Source organism: Excalfactoria chinensis, chromosome 3 (genome assembly GCF_039878825.1).
Source record: "Excalfactoria chinensis isolate bCotChi1 chromosome 3, bCotChi1.hap2, whole genome shotgun sequence".
In the NCBI taxonomy this organism is placed as follows: Eukaryota; Metazoa; Chordata; class Aves; order Galliformes; family Phasianidae; genus Excalfactoria; species Excalfactoria chinensis.
In genome coordinates, this window is record NC_092827.1 from 62,547,406 (window position 1) to 62,565,550 (window position 18,145).

The 18,145-nt window shown below is 42.2% G+C and overlaps 2 protein-coding genes across 5 annotated transcripts in view; one reads left to right on the top strand and one right to left on the bottom strand.

Moving 5' to 3' along the window:
• Window positions 1-13,296, top strand: part of MAP3K4 (mitogen-activated protein kinase kinase kinase 4) — a 64,325-nt gene extending 51,029 nt beyond the window's left edge. For all 4 annotated transcript variants that reach the window (XM_072332619.1, XM_072332621.1, XM_072332620.1 and 1 more), the window contains 10 exons: window positions 608-708; window positions 2,192-2,272; window positions 3,210-3,401; window positions 4,063-4,133; window positions 4,940-5,056; window positions 6,073-6,232; window positions 10,797-10,919; window positions 11,436-11,542; window positions 11,736-11,915; window positions 12,708-13,296. In XM_072332619.1, the coding sequence (XP_072188720.1) occupies window positions 608-708; window positions 2,192-2,272; window positions 3,210-3,401; window positions 4,063-4,133; window positions 4,940-5,056; window positions 6,073-6,232; window positions 10,797-10,919; window positions 11,436-11,542; window positions 11,736-11,915; window positions 12,708-12,728 (1,153 nt within the window). In that variant the 3' untranslated portion in view covers window positions 12,729-13,296. The remainder of the gene's footprint in view (window positions 1-607; window positions 709-2,191; window positions 2,273-3,209; window positions 3,402-4,062; window positions 4,134-4,939; window positions 5,057-6,072; window positions 6,233-10,796; window positions 10,920-11,435; window positions 11,543-11,735; window positions 11,916-12,707) is intronic.
• A 965-nt stretch (window positions 13,297-14,261) lies between these two features.
• AGPAT4 (1-acylglycerol-3-phosphate O-acyltransferase 4) overlaps window positions 14,262-18,145 on the bottom strand; it is a 68,535-nt gene continuing 64,651 nt past the window's right edge. Inside the window, exon 9 of the mRNA XM_072333245.1 lies at window positions 14,262-16,955. Within this exon, the coding sequence (XP_072189346.1) occupies window positions 16,864-16,955 (92 nt within the window). The 3' untranslated portion in view covers window positions 14,262-16,863. The remainder of the gene's footprint in view (window positions 16,956-18,145) is intronic.

Here is an 18,145-nt window from a genome sequence, read left to right on the forward strand (position 1 = left end):
TCTGTTCAACATGCTTATTCATCTGGGTCTTATTCTGAGGTATCTAATTGTACTCTGCTTTTTGGAGGAGGTAGGGCCTGGGCTACGTGCCATTTAACACTGTGTGTCCTGTCTGCTGAACTGTGCCTCTACCCACCAGTTCTTACTTAGTGATTATGGGCTTTGACTTTGTACTTGTCATGCTCTGGAAGCATAATTAAATTACCATTCTTCTTCTGATAACGTGGCTCAGGTTATCACCAAGCTGAATCTCTTCTGACTGTATATCCATAGCTGGCACCAGCCATGTCCTGCAGCAACCATTTTGTTAGTATGTAATGTATCAGTAGAAGAGAGCCTGTTATGAGCAACAACGTTTTCATATCATTAATGCTTTAAAAGCTGAAGGTTTTTATAATAGATAGTGGCATAGTGAAAATTATGTTAAGTCTTCATTTTGAGGAAAAAATAGCTGAGGGTTTTCCATTTGCATCTCAGCATCAGTTTTTCTTTCATGGTTCATGTCCTAGGCTTCACAGCTTTCTTTTTTCTCTTTCAAACCGCAGTTAAATTGTCATTAGTAGTTACAAAGTACAATGTTAATTAGTATGATGGCTCTATTTAACAGGGGTTCCAGTGTCCCTGAAAATGATCGACTGGCTTCAATAGCAGCCGAGTTGCAGTTCAGATCCCTTAGTCGCCACTCCAGTCCCACTGAGGAGCGAGAAGGTGATTGTCACAATGTTAGGTTGTGACCTGAGAATGCTGATGATTCATGTCACTAACATACTTTTATCTGTTCCCAGTTCTTTACTCTCTCATTCTTTTTTTTTCCACCTTTCCCATTCAGACTTAGATTTTTAACTTCCAGGGTTATACTTTTAAGTTCTTCTGTTTTCATACGTAACTATTCTCTCGCTTTCCATACTGTTTTTGAATTATACCCAAAGGAATTTTCTGGTGTCTTACTAAGATACGTTATGCTAAATGAACTGAGTAGCATGGTTGCTGAACTATAGCCCATCAGATAGTATATTTTTAAGTGCTGTTAATGAAACTGGACCCATTGGGGCAGTGAAGAATTTCCAGTCAAATTCTTACTACCACTGCAGCTTTCATACTACAGATACTTGCTGTTATTTGAATCCACTGTGTGGGTGGCTTTGTCTCAATCAAGGCTCCTTCAGGTGTACTTGGTCCCTGTACATGTGGTATTTTTTGGTAATAAAAGCAGAATCACAGTGTGGCTGAGTTTATAAGAGCCCTCTGGGTCCACCACTGTGACCCAGCTCCAGTAGGGGCACTCAGAGCAGGATGCCCAGGCCCATGTCCAGGTGGGTTCTGAAGATCTGCAAGGAGGAGACTCCATAACCTGTGCTGGTACTCAGCTACCTGCACAGCAGGTAGAAGCGCTTCCTGGTGGTCAGATGGAACATCTTTTGTTCCAGTATTTGTGCCCACTGCTTCTTGTCCTGGCACTGGGCACAGCTGAAAGGAACCTGGTCTTGTCTTTTTTGCACCCTCCTTTCAGATGTTCCTACACTTTAATAAAGATCTCCCCCTAAGCCTCCTCCTGTAAGATGATGTGTTCTGTGCACATGAATGACAAACAAAGCTGGTCATTTTGCAAAATGAAGCAAAACAAATCTGGTAGAAATTTATCCTAAGTGGTGTGTTTTATTTTGTTTTAAGGCGGCAGTGGAATTACTGTTTGTCACAGGCTTATTCCCCTCTTAATATATATGTTTAAATGGGAGACTGACTTGGATTGGAAAGAAGCAAGTCTTTTTTTCTGAGGAAGCTTAGAAGCTTACTTTCCTGCTGAGGTGTATTCCGCATGTGATTCTGCATGCCCTGAAAGGAAGTGCTTCCTCTGTTGCTGAAGGAGAGCTCTCTTCCTGTATAAATGATATCTCGTTTCAGAATAACTTTCATGGGATCACAGAATCATTAAGGTTAAGGTTGGAAAAGGTCTCTAAGATATGATCTATTCCAACCACCCACATACCAGCAGTATTGCCCACTAAACCGCATCTCTCATAATTCGTTCTCTAAAGATGAATCATTTTTTAAATCAGGAGCTTACGCTGCTTAATATACTTGTAGTGTGTATTAGTCCTGATACGTAAGATTTTCGTTTCTGCTGCATATCACTGTGTAATCCTTAATATGAGATAAAGCCACTTTTATGCTGACAGTATTATTTCTCTAGAACCATCATATCCAAAAGGAGATTCAAGTGGCTCATCCCGGCGGAGTTGGGAGCTCAGAACCTTAATCAACCAAACCAAAGGTAGGCATCTTGATGACACTGTAATGTAGCATTTCCTAAGCTATCGCTGTGTTATAAGGCTGAATTGTAATGCTCACCTGAAAAGGTTTTCACATCTTTGTTCCATAAAGGGGATTTTTTATTTTTATTTTTATTTTTATTTTCAGAAATCTAGAAGGCTTATTTTTGATTTGGGGCATAAGCACTGAATCAATGGAATTGGTTTAAACTGGAAGGAAAAGAGGAGTGAGGAGCAAACAAAGTTTCTCAAAGAGTGCTGCAAAGGGAACTGCTCTTACCATCTACAGTAGATAAGACGAGGATTAAAAACTGGTAGTAATTATAGGCAGGCAGAAGAACACAGGGATATTTCAGTATGTCCATCTTTTGGGACCTGTTAGAAAAGGTCTATTGAGTTGTCTATCAAGAGTGACTGATACATAATTTTTCTTCTTAAGAAGGAGTGTAGAAATGATTGCTTTGTTAAAATATTTTCTGGCTTCACTGGCTAGGATTCAGTTTCATGATAAGACTTCAAATCTGGAGTTATGTAATACCTCTAAGTATCTGAAATAATAGAAGTCTCTTGCAATTCAATAGAGTAAAAACTTAACTGCCCTTCTGTCCTTAATGACCCCAGCACATTTCCATGATCTATCTGTGGTTAATTACAGGGGAAATATATATAAAAAAAAAATCTTTACATTTCAAACAGCTAACATCCTTTAATCGATTGAAAGATGAGTAGAAAAGTCCCAGTATCCTTATTTTCCTTTAGTTTCATGTTTCATTCATATGTGGTTTCTAAAATGCCTTATCCTTTTTCTGCATGTTAAATTTGATACATAAGATAGTTATCCTCTAGGTGAAGTCCCTTGAAATGACACCAAAAGGTAACAAAATAAAATATAAGAAGAGGATATTTCTCATACAAATTGTACCTGGCTCTTCTTTTTAGACACTGTTTCCAAACAAGCACCAATAGAAGCTGTTCAAAAGTCTGTTCAATTGTTTGAAGAAAGGAGATACAGAGAGATGAGGAGGAAGAATATCATTGGCCAAGTCTGCGACACACCGAAATCTTACGATAATGTCATGCACGTAGGTTTGAGAAAAGTGACTTTCAAGTGGCAGAGAGGAAACAAAATTGGTAAGTTTGTTATACGTTCATTCGTCAGACTGAGGGATAAAAAGAAAAAGACTGATTTTTTTGAAGGCAGACTGAGACCATCTTTTGAGGTCTTGCATCTTCGCATGGGTAGTACCAGCATCACTGAAATCAGGATCTTGAAATACAAAATACAGTTGCAGCTGGGATTTTTCTTTGTGTGGAAGTTCAGTGAAGTTTTCCCTGCCCTAACCTGATAAGAAACAAAGGAGTAAAAGGATTTGGTCAGGATGATTACTTATGCATGGTCCTGTACATGTTAGACTCTATTTTGTTTGACTTATCAAGTTCAGCTTTTGGAAGAACCACAAATATGAGTGGAAATGAGCACAATCTTTGGGTTTGTTTCCTTCACCAATATTGGTGTTGCTTCTCACATATGATTATTATTTCCTCTCTGGTTCAGGATTTGTGGGAAAATCCTCATACTTGGGTGGTTTTCTTTCAGATCAACCTGTTAAGTTGATAAAAAGTGAAAATATGACATTGAATTCAGGATTATGAATGTTTTATTAGGTGCTATGGGTTACAAGCTACTTGAAATTTTAAATGAAAATACAGGTGAATGACTCTGGCAAAAGTGAGTTCAGTTGATTTGAGTTATTCAACATAGTGTAATTCATTTGTCTTATTTTAACTGCAGGTGAAGGCCAATATGGGAAGGTATACACCTGTATTAGTGTTGACACTGGAGAGCTGATGGCTATGAAAGAAGTGAGTATTCAGTATGCGAGAATTGCTGCTTTTCTTGCCTTTTTTCCAAACCAAATATATATGTGTTATGGGGCAGTAAGGTCTTCTGGACATTGTTGTTAGCTAGCTTGAAAAGGATGGGAAGACAAATCATTTCTTCATATGGCCACTACTGCTACTTGTTGCTTGTTTTTCCTTATGTTCCTTAAGCCTTTTCTTTCAGCGTACAGGTTTCAGCTTAAATGTATGTAAAAAGGATATGGATAATTCCACATGGAGTTGAATGAATATTGAACGAATCCTTGCTTATTACATGTGAGCTCTCATGAAGAGATCTTAAACTGGTTTTAAAAGAGTTTTCTGAATAGCAGAAACAGTGCACAAATTTGTCTTACTTTACAGTATTTCACATTTGATTTACTCCTCCTTCATTTCTTAGATAAAAAGATAGGAAGTGTTACTTGAGATGTTTTTCAGCTTCTCCTGTAGTTTAGGTGAGCAGGGGTGAGTCACGAAGCTGTTGATTAACCTGTTGGTTACAGAAAATCTGATTTTCATTACAGAAGCAAGTCAAGCTGTGCAGGCATAGAGATCCTTCTCCCCTGCAACATTTTGTTTTGAAAAATATGTGTACTGTTTAGTTTTACTGCATTTCCATATCCTTGTACAGCGACAACCCTTAAGTGTTCACAGCAGTTACCATGGCAGCCATTTGGTGCTTGGGCAGTTAACGTTTTTATGTGCCAGATCTTCTGCATTTTCTTGTTACTGTTCCCTAACAGTTTGAATCTTAATAGCAGGAAAATAATGAAAACTGTTTCTTGCAGATAAGATTTCAACCTAATGATCACAAAACCATCAAAGAAACAGCTGATGAACTGAAGATTTTTGAAGGCATCAAACACCCTAATCTTGTTCGGTATTTTGGTGTGGAGCTCCATAGGGTAAGAAAATACCAATCAAAGGGGGAGAGGAGAGGGGCTGTATAAAGGGCTGAGAACATTTTAAGAAGCTTTGGTTCATTGGAGGTTTTACTCCAGATCATTCTTGTTGAACTTAATTGTCTGGATGCCTCTGTGAATTGCACTGCAGTGTAAATGAGTATAGTGAGTGGTGCTGCAGTTGTTCAGTGCTGCAGCTCTGTTTGACTGCTCTGAGTGCAAACTGTGTTATGTACTTTTTGGTAACTTTTGTGGGTAGATAAAAACTAGAGATCCAGCCTCAAACTTGTCGCTGTTAGCAGCAATGTTTTCTTGTCTGAGCAGCAGAATCCTGGAGTTGGATCCCACAGCTGCGTGTTGAGATACCTGACTTTTTCTTACTCTCTGATTTCTGCATGCCTTTACCCCCTTCCAAGTCTGAGCTCTTTTTTGTATCTCCACCTGCTTCCTGCTAGGGAGCAGGATACTGAGTATCAGGCTGGGAAACTGTGTTTGACAGACTTGATCAAAATGGATGTGTTGATTGCCTGCTCTTTGCTGTTTTGGAAAGGGACTGAGGCTGTTTTCTCTCTGCATTTCTTTACTTTGGGACACAGCTTGGGGTGTCTGTGTGACTGGGCCATTAGCTTCTCAGGTGTGTTTTAAGAGTTCAGCATCTTTGCTATCTTTTTGTCTTAACTCTGACTGCATTTGGCTGAAAGTTCAAAAATAGGCTTGGAGAGAGAGAAAGGAAACAAGTACCAAAGTTCTCCTTAAAGTGAGTTCGAATTGGCATGCTTATTTGAGGAACAAACAGCAACAAAAACCTTGCCCTCCTCAAACAATCAACACATGTTAGTGCAGAACTGGGGGAAAAATATCAGACTTCTTGCTAAATATGCAAAGGACCTTTTTGTATTTCTGGTTAGTGTACGAAATTAATCTTTCATAGATGGCTAAAGACAGAAGGAAAACTTAGTTCTAATTCAGCAGTCAAAGAAAATGAAAATCAATGACATCTGGTTTGATTCCCACCACAGGAAGAGATGTACATCTTCATGGAGTACTGTGATGAGGGCACTCTGGAGGAGGTGTCAAAACTGGGCCTTCAGGAGCACGTCATTAGGCTCTACACAAAGCAAATCACGATTGCTATCAATGTACTGCATGAACACGGTATCGTTCATCGAGACATCAAAGGTAATGTGAACCAAGAAGGTGATGTTGTTTTGGTGTTGTAGAAGAAAGGAGAGAAGAACCGGACGAGACTTTTCAGCTACAGTGCACATTATCTATACAAGAATTGAGTAAAAAGTCTTTCAGGCATTTTTCAGTTTCCAGTTTACAAGTTGGTTACTTAAATGTTCCTTTTAAAGCACAGAATGTTAAAAAGCAAACAAAGACGATCACTGGTGGCATTGTGAAGTCACAAATTCTGCCCATGATTTATGTTGCTTTTGTAGAGGTGGTGAGGATTGTTGAGGATTCTTCCGGACTCAAATTTTGGTCCTTGTATTTCTACCATTAATGCACTGAGTTACGTAATGCTGTTTTTCTTCTCAGCTGTGCAAGAAACTATGGCATTCAGTGGGAGCTGGCAAGCAGTGTACTGTGCTAGAGTGGTCCAGCAGAGCTTTTCCTAGCGATTCCCATACTGCAGAAGACTTTTAGTCTTTCAGACGAATGGTTGATCAAATGCGCTACTAAAAGCTTTGTTAAAAGAAGTTTCATGGATATGGTAAAACTATGTATCATGGCTTTTTTGTTGTTGTTGTTTGCTCATTCCTGGCTCTCAGGTTTTGCTTACAAAGTAAGCAGAATGGAACTACAGTCATTGAAGGGGAGATGGTTTTGGTATTTGCTTATGGTACCCGGTGTCAGTCTGCATTTCACATTCATTTTTCTTTTCCTGAACCTTCTGAGAACATCCTCCATGTTTAGTTCTCTTATTTTTGTTAGTTTGACATATTTGCTCACCTCTGGCAGATATTTAAGAGAAATTAGGGGAACGGTGCACGCGGTGTGCCCTGTGAATTCTCATTTTATGACAAGGCAGTGCAACCCAACGATGCTGGGTTTCTATGTCCCTCTTGCTCACAGGGATTTGAACCATCGCAGCAGTGTAGGAGGTTCCCAGTTGCTCTTGGTCCTTTGGCCTCATGCTTCTCATTTGGGAAAAGAACTATCTACGATCCAGAGGCCTCCCACCCAGGTAGGCCACTCTTGAGTCAGTTTTGACTTCTTACACCCGTTCCCCAGCAGTCTTGCCTTTTCTGGTTCTTCTTCCTGACCAAAGGTTTCTCTGCAATCATGGATTCCCCTCTGTGCTTTTCACAGTGCCTTCCTTATCCTTGATCATTCCATGTCCATGTTACCCTTAGCTGGATTGCACCCTCTTGGCAGCTCGCAATCCAAATCCAAGGCTGAATGATAGGGATTTATTTTGTGCTTCTCTGTGTCATGGCTGATTTCTGGATATCTTTCCGGATATCTATTAGGTCTTCCTCCCATCAGAGAAATGCACTGAAGAGAGAAGAGATGCTTAACAGAACTGCAAGGCTACATTATCCAAGGCATTTCTGTTGCAACAGGTTCCTCATACCAAACACTGGGGCAATCCTTGAGAGTAGTAACAGCTACAGTGTCACTTCTGACAGAACTGTGTATGGACTTTCTCTAAACTTAATGGCAGAATCTGAAGGCAGACTTCAGAGAGGGTATCTCTATAAAGGCTACTCTCTATAAAGGCTACCTTATAGTTACATTGCAGGCCTCTTGCTCCATCCTTTTTTTATGCTGAAATTGCATCCTCAAGTTCTCAGACAACAGCAGTAAAGAAAATTGTTTTCATTTTTATTATTATACCAGAAGATTTGCACTTACTTACAGTCCATTACTCTTATTTTTTCTGATAGGGATGTGTCATTCAGACTGTTAAAACTGCTTTTCAATGGGAATCTCACTGACGGATCACAGTAGATCTCTCATGCCCAGTCTGCCAAATATCACTATGGATAATGATGGAATGTTTAATGCTGAAGAGAACATCTGGAGATCTCTGGCCGAGCCCTCTGCTCAAAGCAGAGCCTTCCTTAGTGTCAGATCCAGAGCCAAGTTAGATCAGATTGCTCAGGTCTGTGTCTGTTTGAGTGACAGGGGATTCCCTCTTTCCTGTGTCCCATCCCAGTGACCAGCCATCTTCATTGTAAAGAATAAAATACCTTTTCCCAACACCTCCCTGGAATTTGCAGATGCTTTGTTGGTTTGCACTGCCCTGTACCATTCCACTGTGTGTCTTTGAGGAAAATTCTGTTTCAATCTTCATGATACCTTTGAAGTTGAACACAGCAATAATTTCCCTCTCTCTACACAGTCCCCAGCCTTCTTTTCCTCATGCTAAACAAACCCATCTCTCAGCCTTTCCTCATCATGCGTAGCAGCCCTCTGACCGTCTTGATGACCCTGGGTTGGGCTTGATGCAGTCTGTTGACATCTGCCTTGTGTGAAGCAGCCGCAGAACTCCAAGTGTGGTCTCCCAAGTGCTGAATTGAGAAAAGTTAATTGTAAGGTCGTGCCTGGTGCCCTCTCTTTGGGAGAGCAGAGCATATTACATAGAGTGCTCGGATTGCATTTTCAGCCTGAATACAGAAAATGAAGGCATTGTATCCGAAACTTCAGTAAATCAGAAACCTGTGAATGAGACGCTCCGGGCCATGAAGTCTTCATCAAAGCAGTATTGTCTTCTTGTTAACTTTCCTGGTAGCTCTCTCGGAATTTGTGCTATTCCTGCCTTCATCTCTTTGTGATGAGCAGAGGGAAGGGAGGTCATTCAACAAGAGGCGTAAGGTTATTCAGTGAGAGACTGTGGGCATTTCATGCTCTATATGAGTGTGGAAAAGCAGATGATAAAGCTGATTTTCTCATCAAAGGGTAGCATTTGGCCTGAAGTGAGTTGTTTCTTAGATGAATGTGACTGTTCTGCTGCTAAAGTACAGCTGAGGAATGGCTGTGAGCTGCCCTGTTGGCGAAGTTATGCCACATTAGTCATGGGGATTCAGTGCTGCTGCTTGGGCTCGCAGTATGGAGACCAGCACCTCTGGAATATCACACTAGTGTCAGTTTTCACTGTGCTTAATCTGGGACCGATCCTCTAAACTTGAGTTTAAATGCTCTGGGTCACAGCTGTCTGCTCTAGCAAGAGTACAGCTTTTGGTGTTTGCTCTGCTTGCAGTCTGCCAGGAAGGTCTTGTGGTGTAAATGGCAGCGGTGTTTTGCAGAGCTGTGCTGCTTCCTTCCTTTCACTAAATATAGTGGAGCTACTTGGATAGTGCATGTGTAGGAGAGGGGGAACAGGTAGGGGTTGTTGGCCCTTTTTATTGTTTTAGCCTAAGTCTCTGCTTTTACTTTATTTTGCTTGTCAACCATGCAGATATGGTAGGAATTTTGTTACACTTCCAGTCACATTGACTGTAAAGGGCAAAAAGGCTTGTGCATCAAGTACTGCTTTCCCATCTTACCCTGGTTCTCTTACCCAGGTCCTGCTGGGTTCTGTGCAGGTGTCCGCTATCCAGTGAGATCCTTTTTTAAGACTCCTGGAGCTTGGTCTTGTTCTCCCAAGCACAGACCGAATGGCTTCGAGGCTCCAGCAGGCAGCGCATCAGTGGAGGACTCTTTCGGCACCCAGAAAATGTCAGCAGTGCAAGTGTTCAAGTTCTCCCTCTTTCTTCCTGGTGAAATTTTGAGCTTTAGGTTTGTTGTATTTGGCAGTTGTGGATGTTTTCAGGAGGGGAGCTGAGGGGTGCTCTATGTGTGTGCTGTGTGCCCTCCTGACTGCAGGGCCCACAGTGACGTACAGGAGCTCCCTGTACAGGTCAGGCCAATCCTGCAAGTGATTAAATGACTTTCTGAATGCCCAGATAGCGTGGCTGTGCACCTCTAAGATCCAGATGGAAAACAGAGTCTGCACAGCGCTACTTCTGCGCTGTGTTCTCTTGCCTGTCAGCATGTGTTCTGGCAGGATGTTGGATGAAAAAACCCCACCTGTTTATCAAAAGCACTCGGCTTATTTTTGCAGTGTCATGTAGAGCGAGTGACCTGAAGCCAACTGCAGGTTTCTCTTGGAGAATTTCGACTATGCTGGGGCAATTTTTGGTCGTGTGAACTGGCAGCGTAGCCGGATATTGTAATGTTAGCCCTCCTCCAATTTACTCCTGTAAATAGAGTGAAAAAGGAGAGTGGGCATTTGGTGGTACGTGGAAGAAATGCTGTAAGCTCAACTTCGTACGTCTATCCTGATGGCATAGATGTATTGTGTCATCTGTCTTGACTCAGCAGGACTGAGAAGGTGGGCATTGGGAGGTGTGCATCAATGGTCTCTGCCACTGAGCTGGTTTTGCATGATGTGACACTGGCGAGGATAAGCACTGATGGTCACGAATTTCTGGAGGAGTGAAACGTGTGTGTGGAAAGCCTGCTGGAGTGATCTGTGCTTCAAACATTTCTTGTTGTCATCTTCCAGGGTGTTTAGTATGAACTGAAACCCACTGGGGATCCAGCAACCTCATTGGTCGGGTACGCTGTGGGGAACATCTCCAACGCTATCAAATTCCACACTTATAGTTAATCCACCAGTACAGTTCTAAGTGTGAATTCAGCTATTACCTACCGTGTAACTTCTTCTGGCAGTATATCATCTTGAGGAGCCCTCCCGTCTCAGTTCAGCACGGGTTTAATGGCTGTTACCGTTTCTCTTTGTGTTTTGTAGGAGCCAACATCTTTCTTACCTCATCTGGACTGATTAAACTGGGTGACTTTGGCTGCTCAGTGAAACTAAAGAACAACACACAGACAATGCCTGGAGAAGTGAACAGTACGTTGGGTACTGCAGGTAAGGATGCATGCGTGAGGCAGCAACTTGGATGGTTACCATACAAGAAGATACAAGCAGTATGGCTCAGGGAACCTCGTTTTAAGCTTCGCTAGTTAGTTGTGCTTTACATCCATAAGTGAATGTGGTAACTGGAAAGATAAAATGTTATTATTTGTCTGGTTAACTATAAGGGTTCTGAAGATTTGTTCTGTGGGGTTTGATCTTTCTCTGCAGCCTTACTGAAGCAGCAGTGTTCTTAGGGAACAGCTGCTTAATCTCTCTGTTTAAAAAACCCCCTAAATACCAGAGCACATACGGTACCAGTACTCTCACTGTCACTTTCTCACTGAAGGACAGTTACGCTGCAAGTGTGTCAAAGAACAAGAAGGAAGGGCCAGCACATGGCAAAACTTAGCAAGAAAAGCTAAGCAGCAATTCATTTCAGATGTATTAAAAAGCATTTGGTTTGCCTACTTAATCACTTCGGTTCCTTCTGCTGTATAAAGTGATGACATTGTGTGTCTTGTTTCAAAGCGTACATGGCTCCAGAAGTAATTACTAGAGCAAAAGGAGAAGGGCACGGACGTGCAGCGGACATCTGGAGCCTGGGCTGTGTTGTGATAGAGATGGTCACTGGCAAGGTAGGTGTGTCATCTACTGACAGAACACAAAACGTCCTTAGCAGTTTCTCTAAAATCTCTGACCTCACTCCCAGCAGTGAGTGCACAAGTATCAGGGTGGCTTTTAACTTCCTGGGGCACAGAAGTATATGCTTTGTTCCACAGCGAGCTGCTCGCTAAACTTTGCGCTTAGCAATTCTGTTCTCTGTTGCAGAGGCCTTGGCACGAATACGAGCACAACTTCCAGATCATGTATAGAGTGGGGATGGGTCATAAACCTCCTATTCCTGACAAAGTGAGTCCGGAAGGGAAAGACTTCCTTTGCCACTGCCTGGAAAGTGACCCAAAGATGAGGTGGACAGCCAGCCAGCTCCTCGACCATCCTTTTGTCAAGGTTTGTCTCTCAGCTGGGAATCCGACTGCCTTGAGTTGGTTGTGTCATGTGCAGCTGTGCCACAGGGCTTTGTATCACGGTGGGAGGCTGATACTAAGTTAGTTGATGCCATACAGAAAGTAAGGCGTTGAAAACTGAGGAAGCACCTGCGTGGTTGCTGACAGACATGTAGCTACAAGAAGCTGGCACCATGCAGTACGCTTTGCTGCTCTCGAGGTGCATTATCCTTATGTTAAAGACTTGTCAAACTTCAAGGCAGTTAATTGGATTTGGAGGGCTATATATGTGCCTACAGCTTCAGTGCGTATGTATGTATGTATGCGGAGACATATGTATCAAAGATAAATTAATCCCTATCGTAAACAGTAAAACAAGCAAATACTTGGGACATCTGCTGTCCTTCAGTACAAGGGTCAGCCTTTAATTTCACACTGTTGTTGACTGTTTACCTGGCATTACCCTTAACAAGCTGCAGTTATTGCATGGCTTTTGGTTTCATTTTTAGCTGAGAATGTTTTTGCCTGTTCTTAAGCAATGCATTTGGGTGTAGCGCTAATTGTAGCTAAACCCCATCTGTCACAGAGGCAGAATGAAGTGTTGTGGTGACAGTGGAAACATCAGTTGTCAGATAGATAGGAACAGTTGTAATGCATTCTATCATTATAACAAGGGAGAAATAAAACTTGCTTATTCCTCCTGTTTCAATGAAGGTTGCTGAAAGTGTTTGAACTGTTGCTGTCTTTTCACTGCAGTAGGGACAGATGAATTCATTGCCTCATGTCCCCTTCACAGGTTTGCACAGATGAAGAATGAAGTCATTCACTCGATGGCCTTTTTTTTACTCTGGCAAAAATCCCTTTAAACACTACTGTATGTAATATTTACATAAAGACTGTGCTGAGAAACAGTGTAAGAAGAGGTGACTCACGAAGACTGCACAAGTGACGAGCGTCACTTTCTCTGCTGCTCCTGTATGTTGTACTTGGCACATGTTGCTCACGTGACGGTGTCCGCAAGTTGAAAGAAGCTGCATGTTTCAGTGAAAGTGCCATTACTACTGTATATGGACCAGACCTTTTTTTTGTTGTTGTTGTTCTTTCTCCTGTTTCTCATTTGATTGAGAACCGTTCATGTTCATACGTAGTATTTTTGAACTCTTTAGGTTCAGAAACAAAAAATGCTGTAGTTGTTATCAGGCGTTATAGACCTTGTTTTTTAAACCTGTTTGTTGAGTGCACTGACTGTGAACTTGGACTGGTTTCTTGTTTGTTTGTTTGTTTTTTTGGCAAGCTTCAGGTTTGTGATGCACAAGGCTGATTAATGACATTTAAAAACAAACAAAAAAAGGTTTTTTTTTCTCAATAAATGGTTTATTTTAGGAGTCGGTGGTGATGGGTTTTTTCTTGCAAAAGTAACTGTGGAACAACAGGAGCTGTGGGGAACTGTGAAGTTGAAGTTTTAACTCCTAAGGCTGCTGAGCTAGCAGGAATCGGCATCTCTTTACCTGGCTATAAGTAAGTCAGTGGCTTGACAAATACAAACATGTAAGAAGCACAGCGCCATGCACCAGGGATAACAGAATTAAGGCTCTCCCTTCACTCCCTCCTGAGGAAATAAGGTGATGGTGTGCACTTCCTTATGCTACCTGCTATGTTAGGGATACACTCCAGGGCTACATTAACTTCTTGGACACCTGAACTACAGAGAATGGCATGATAACCTGCAGTGTCTGATCTGTCCAGGTATGAATATATACTTTGGTTTGCTGTTTCAAACAGTTGCCTTATAGCTGTTACTTGTAAATGTTAGCGCATGTTCAGGTAAGCCAAGTTAAGTTGTTAAGCAGGGAACTCCCTTTTGATATTCTGTCTCTGTCTCCTCTTAACGTAGAAATCCCTGCTTTATTATAGGTGAGGCACAGCTGGATGAGCTGCTGAGAAGGTATCACAAAGTGACACTGAAACCCAGAAATACACCACCCTTTTCTGTGTGGGTCACCAGTGCCGTATATCTAGGCTTTCAAAAGAGAACACAGTGTTCAATTTAAGCAAAGAACTTTTCCCATCTTTCCTACTTTCAGTTACAACAGGAGGGGAATCATCATCGTCATCCTAAGCAACCGAGTAGGAAAGTACCTGAGGTTGATGTGCAGCCCTGGCCTGCCGTGCTCTTTGCTTTTAGGCACATGGCGGTATTGCAGCAGTTTGTCTCCTCCTTTGCCTTCAGTGTCCTTGAGCACAAGCAGGAATCCAGAATGGTTTTCAGGGCTCAGGAGAAAGATGACAACAACTGTTTGCTACTGCAGGTTGTTACTGCAGACTAAAAGAAAACTCATTCACTGCACATCAGGCTTTTCATATTTTTATTTTAATTAATTTGTATAAACAAATGTAAGACTACTTTTGTTTGTTAAGGCAGTTGTAGACCATACAGTTGTTTGTGGTGAAGAAGGGCAAACACTTGATTCCTACAGACATATGTATGTCATTCTTTTAATACAGTGAACGGGGTTAATTTACCTTTGGCAAATACCAATAAACCTTCTCTGTTGGCCGGTGAACGCTGGAAGGATATTGGGTGGCAGCCCTCGTCTGCTGAGACTTAGATCCAGGACTGGCGGTCTTTGGCCCTGTGCCTGTTAGAGTGGCTGCTCCAAGAGAAACCTGTGTGAAACACCTTAAATGTTCATGGGAAGCACTTCTGTGTTTGTTTGATATTTTCCTCCTAGAGAAGCAGCACTGTGTGCAGTAACACAAAAAAGGACTGAGATTGATAAGGGACGTTAGAGGTCTCTCTACCAGCACATTAAGGCAGTTGTTCTTTAAAAAGGGTGGGAAAGAGCTGTTTTTTTAATCACCTGACTATGTATTTGCTGCTTGCAACTGTCACCTATTGATGGGGTTCATTCTACCATAATGAAATGCGATCTTGAAGAGATGTTTTCTCTCTTCCCACCCATTCACAAAGAATCGTGTACAATATCTTCAGGGCTGGCTGGCTTCCATCCCTAATGCAATCCTGTCGTCTTTCAGACGTACACACTACGCGGTATAAATGTGCTTTCCCCTGTTAAGGTTGTTTCAGTCAGTACAGGTGCATGGCAGCATTTTGGCAGAGAAGGGCACGTGCTTTATTAAGAGACAGATAGACAGATAGCTTTATAAGCACGACAGTATCCTCTGGGCTCTGGCTGTGTTTTGTATGTTAAAGAAATAAACCAAAGTCCATGATTATTTTTATGACACATCACACCACTCACTCCAATATGCTTCAGAGCACAGGGAATGCATGTGCACAAGAGACAAAAGCCTACAAAACGAGACCCTCACAAGACCCAAGGCCCATTTCTTCTTTCATATTGTACTTCTTACTCACTGCATTCACTCTCAGCAGCTATTGCTTACTGCCACATGCTAAATACACCACTGCAGCTGCTCTGTAGATACTGCATATTTAAAGGATTACTGTCTAGATGATCTGATGGTACAGAACAGCAAATGCATATTTCATTGAATGATTCGTACACTTTTCTATTAGCCTCTGCTGCTTCTGGCTTCAGTTTTATTCTAACTAAAGATAAATGGCTTTTGCCAGCTGCTAGAAATACAACTCTAAGAAAACGTAACACGACTGCAATGTGCCAAGAATGCTCCCCACTGCTCAGTATCAATAACTTCTGGGTTTAAAATGTTCTTTTGTTCCCTTAACTGATTTCAGTTGGAAGTCTCCTCTCTAGAGAGCAAAACAACAACAACCCAAGAGGAGGACACCTAGCAATCAGTACGAGGGGGATGTGAGAAACATGGTTTTTCCCAGGGGACTCGATCCTACTTTAATTTAGAAGGCTGTTAATAAACCCCATACAGGCATAGAAACCTGCAAGCCATTCCTCTGTCCGTGGTTCCTCTCCACTTCTTTCTTTTTTCCCCAAAGAAAAGCAGAAGATAATGTAACTATTCCCTCAGACCAGGTTAGGAGGCACTACAAAAACTCGCTTTCAGAAAAGACGGACAACAGATTAATCAGATTCACAACAGTGTGGGTGCATGGCAAGAACTTTTAATGCACGCTTTGTGTTACTTTGTTACAGCACACCCAGCTGTTTTCTGTTGCTGTTAGGAAAGCCTAGAATTTGAATCCGTGTTTAAAGCTGAAAGTAATTTGTTACCTATTTTTCTTTTTCCAAACTATGAATGGCATTTATTCTCAGAAGAATTTGAAGTTCCAGCTATACCATTAAGTATTGCCTAGTGAAAGATGTGACAGCGGGTAGCTTAGCTCTCTGCTCAGGCCACAGGCCCAAATTCTGCTCCAGGTTATGCCACTGCAAGGCTCTGAGTCAACAAAATGGGCCCCTAGCCAGCCTGACTAGGGCCAATGTGGTGCTGGCTGTGGGAATAAATTCTAGATGTAAAAAAAACTCTACCGCACTCCTGTCAGTTCAGTAGAGCTGCAATAGTGGTGTCACCAAGCAGTGCATCGTACTGTATTTGAACGCTGACAAATTATTGTTATTCAAACTGCTAACATGGGAGCTAGACTGCTATCAGTTTTAATCATCTTAACAATCTTCTGACATTTATCCCTTTTTTAGAGCAAGTCAAGATAAAGGCCGTACCTCAGCAACCACCGAGCAGTTTCCGAGTAGAGTCTCATCATACCAGCACACTGAATTTTTTCTCTTCAAATCTTAAGACACTCTATATGAAAACAAACCAACCAAACAAATGCAAACCCGTTGGGAAGAGTGTACCGAGGAGCGCCTCGTCCAACAGCGTAATCCAGCCCAAACCCCGGGAGAAAAATAACAGGAGTGCAAATTCAGATATGCGTGGCAATTGCTCATCCTACCCTTCCTTTGACCTCACTTGAAGGACCATGGATATGCACTTAAGAGTTTTCAGAGGTTGCATTTGTTCCCTTTGGGCTGAAGCAGTCTCTGAAGATACTACTTCTGTTTCTGCTTGTTGTCATTGTTGCCGTAGGTGGAGCCCTTGTTAATTTCTGTAACACCGATCATCCATCTGACACCAACGGAAGCTGCAAAATAAAAAGAAAATGAAATGAAAAGCCTTCTCGGAGGCAGAGACTGAAGGTCTGAACATACACAGCATCTTAAAGAGACAGTCTGTATTCTCTGCTCTACAGTGTGACCGTAAAGTACTGTATAGTAGAGTGTTGCAGCATTAGCAGCATTGAAGAACTACACCCACGCTCCCATTTGTCAGAGAACTTACCCATTCTTACTTCATTTTGGAAAACCCTACATTTGTTTTGCTGGCCTATGTCTTGACTTAGGCCAGATGGCTGCCCTGCTGGAGGGATCTCAACAGGCTGGAAAAAGAGATTGAGTGGATAATCCAGAAGTTCAAAGAGAAATACCTTGACTGGAATAACCCAGTGTACCAGGACTGTCTGCAGGGCATCACACAGCACACAATGCAGAGAGATGAGATGGCTCCGAGCAAGTTCACTGTTGCTCACTGTTAGCCCACAAATGGAAACAAACAATTGCAACAAGTGAAAGATTTCACTCACAAGAACAGAAAAAAGAAAGAAGTCTTTGATATTTGACATGAGCTAGAAGACAGAGGAGGATCCAACACAGAGCCTGCAGTTTGGTATGCTAATAGAATAGTAAGCATGAAATCGTTAAGACTTTAACCAGAGGGATATAAACCACATCTGGAGATGGACGTGGAGTGTAAATAAGAGTGACTGTTATAGCAACCACACAGCACAGTGGGGATTTCATAAAGTTCCAGGAATGCTGCTGCCTGGACACCAAAAAATACCAAAGTAAGTCAGCAGTTGAGATTTTTTCTTTCTCTGCTCTCTGACGGGAACTGTTACTGCCCTTCCACCCTCAGTTCACCCCGCAGTCCTTGGCACTGTGGGGAAGGCCGGGTGCAAGAAAAGACTGCTCATGTTTGCCAAGCCTGTGGAAGCACAGCAGGGTAAGTGCTGGGCTGCTGTAGGTGCTTATCCATGCGCTGACTTGCCTCTTCTCCACTCTTGGAGCTGAACTCCCCCCATCCTCTCCTTAAACCCCAGCAGCTGCTGGGCAGCATTGCAATGTTCTTCTTCCCCACCATGGTATCATTGTACACCCACAATGTATCCCCACTATGGTAGGGTGCTGCTCACCTAATGATGGGGAGGGTGAGAAGGGAATTGATGGCCTCAAAGCCAGGTGGTTTTGTGACTACAAAGAGTACCACGTATGAGAC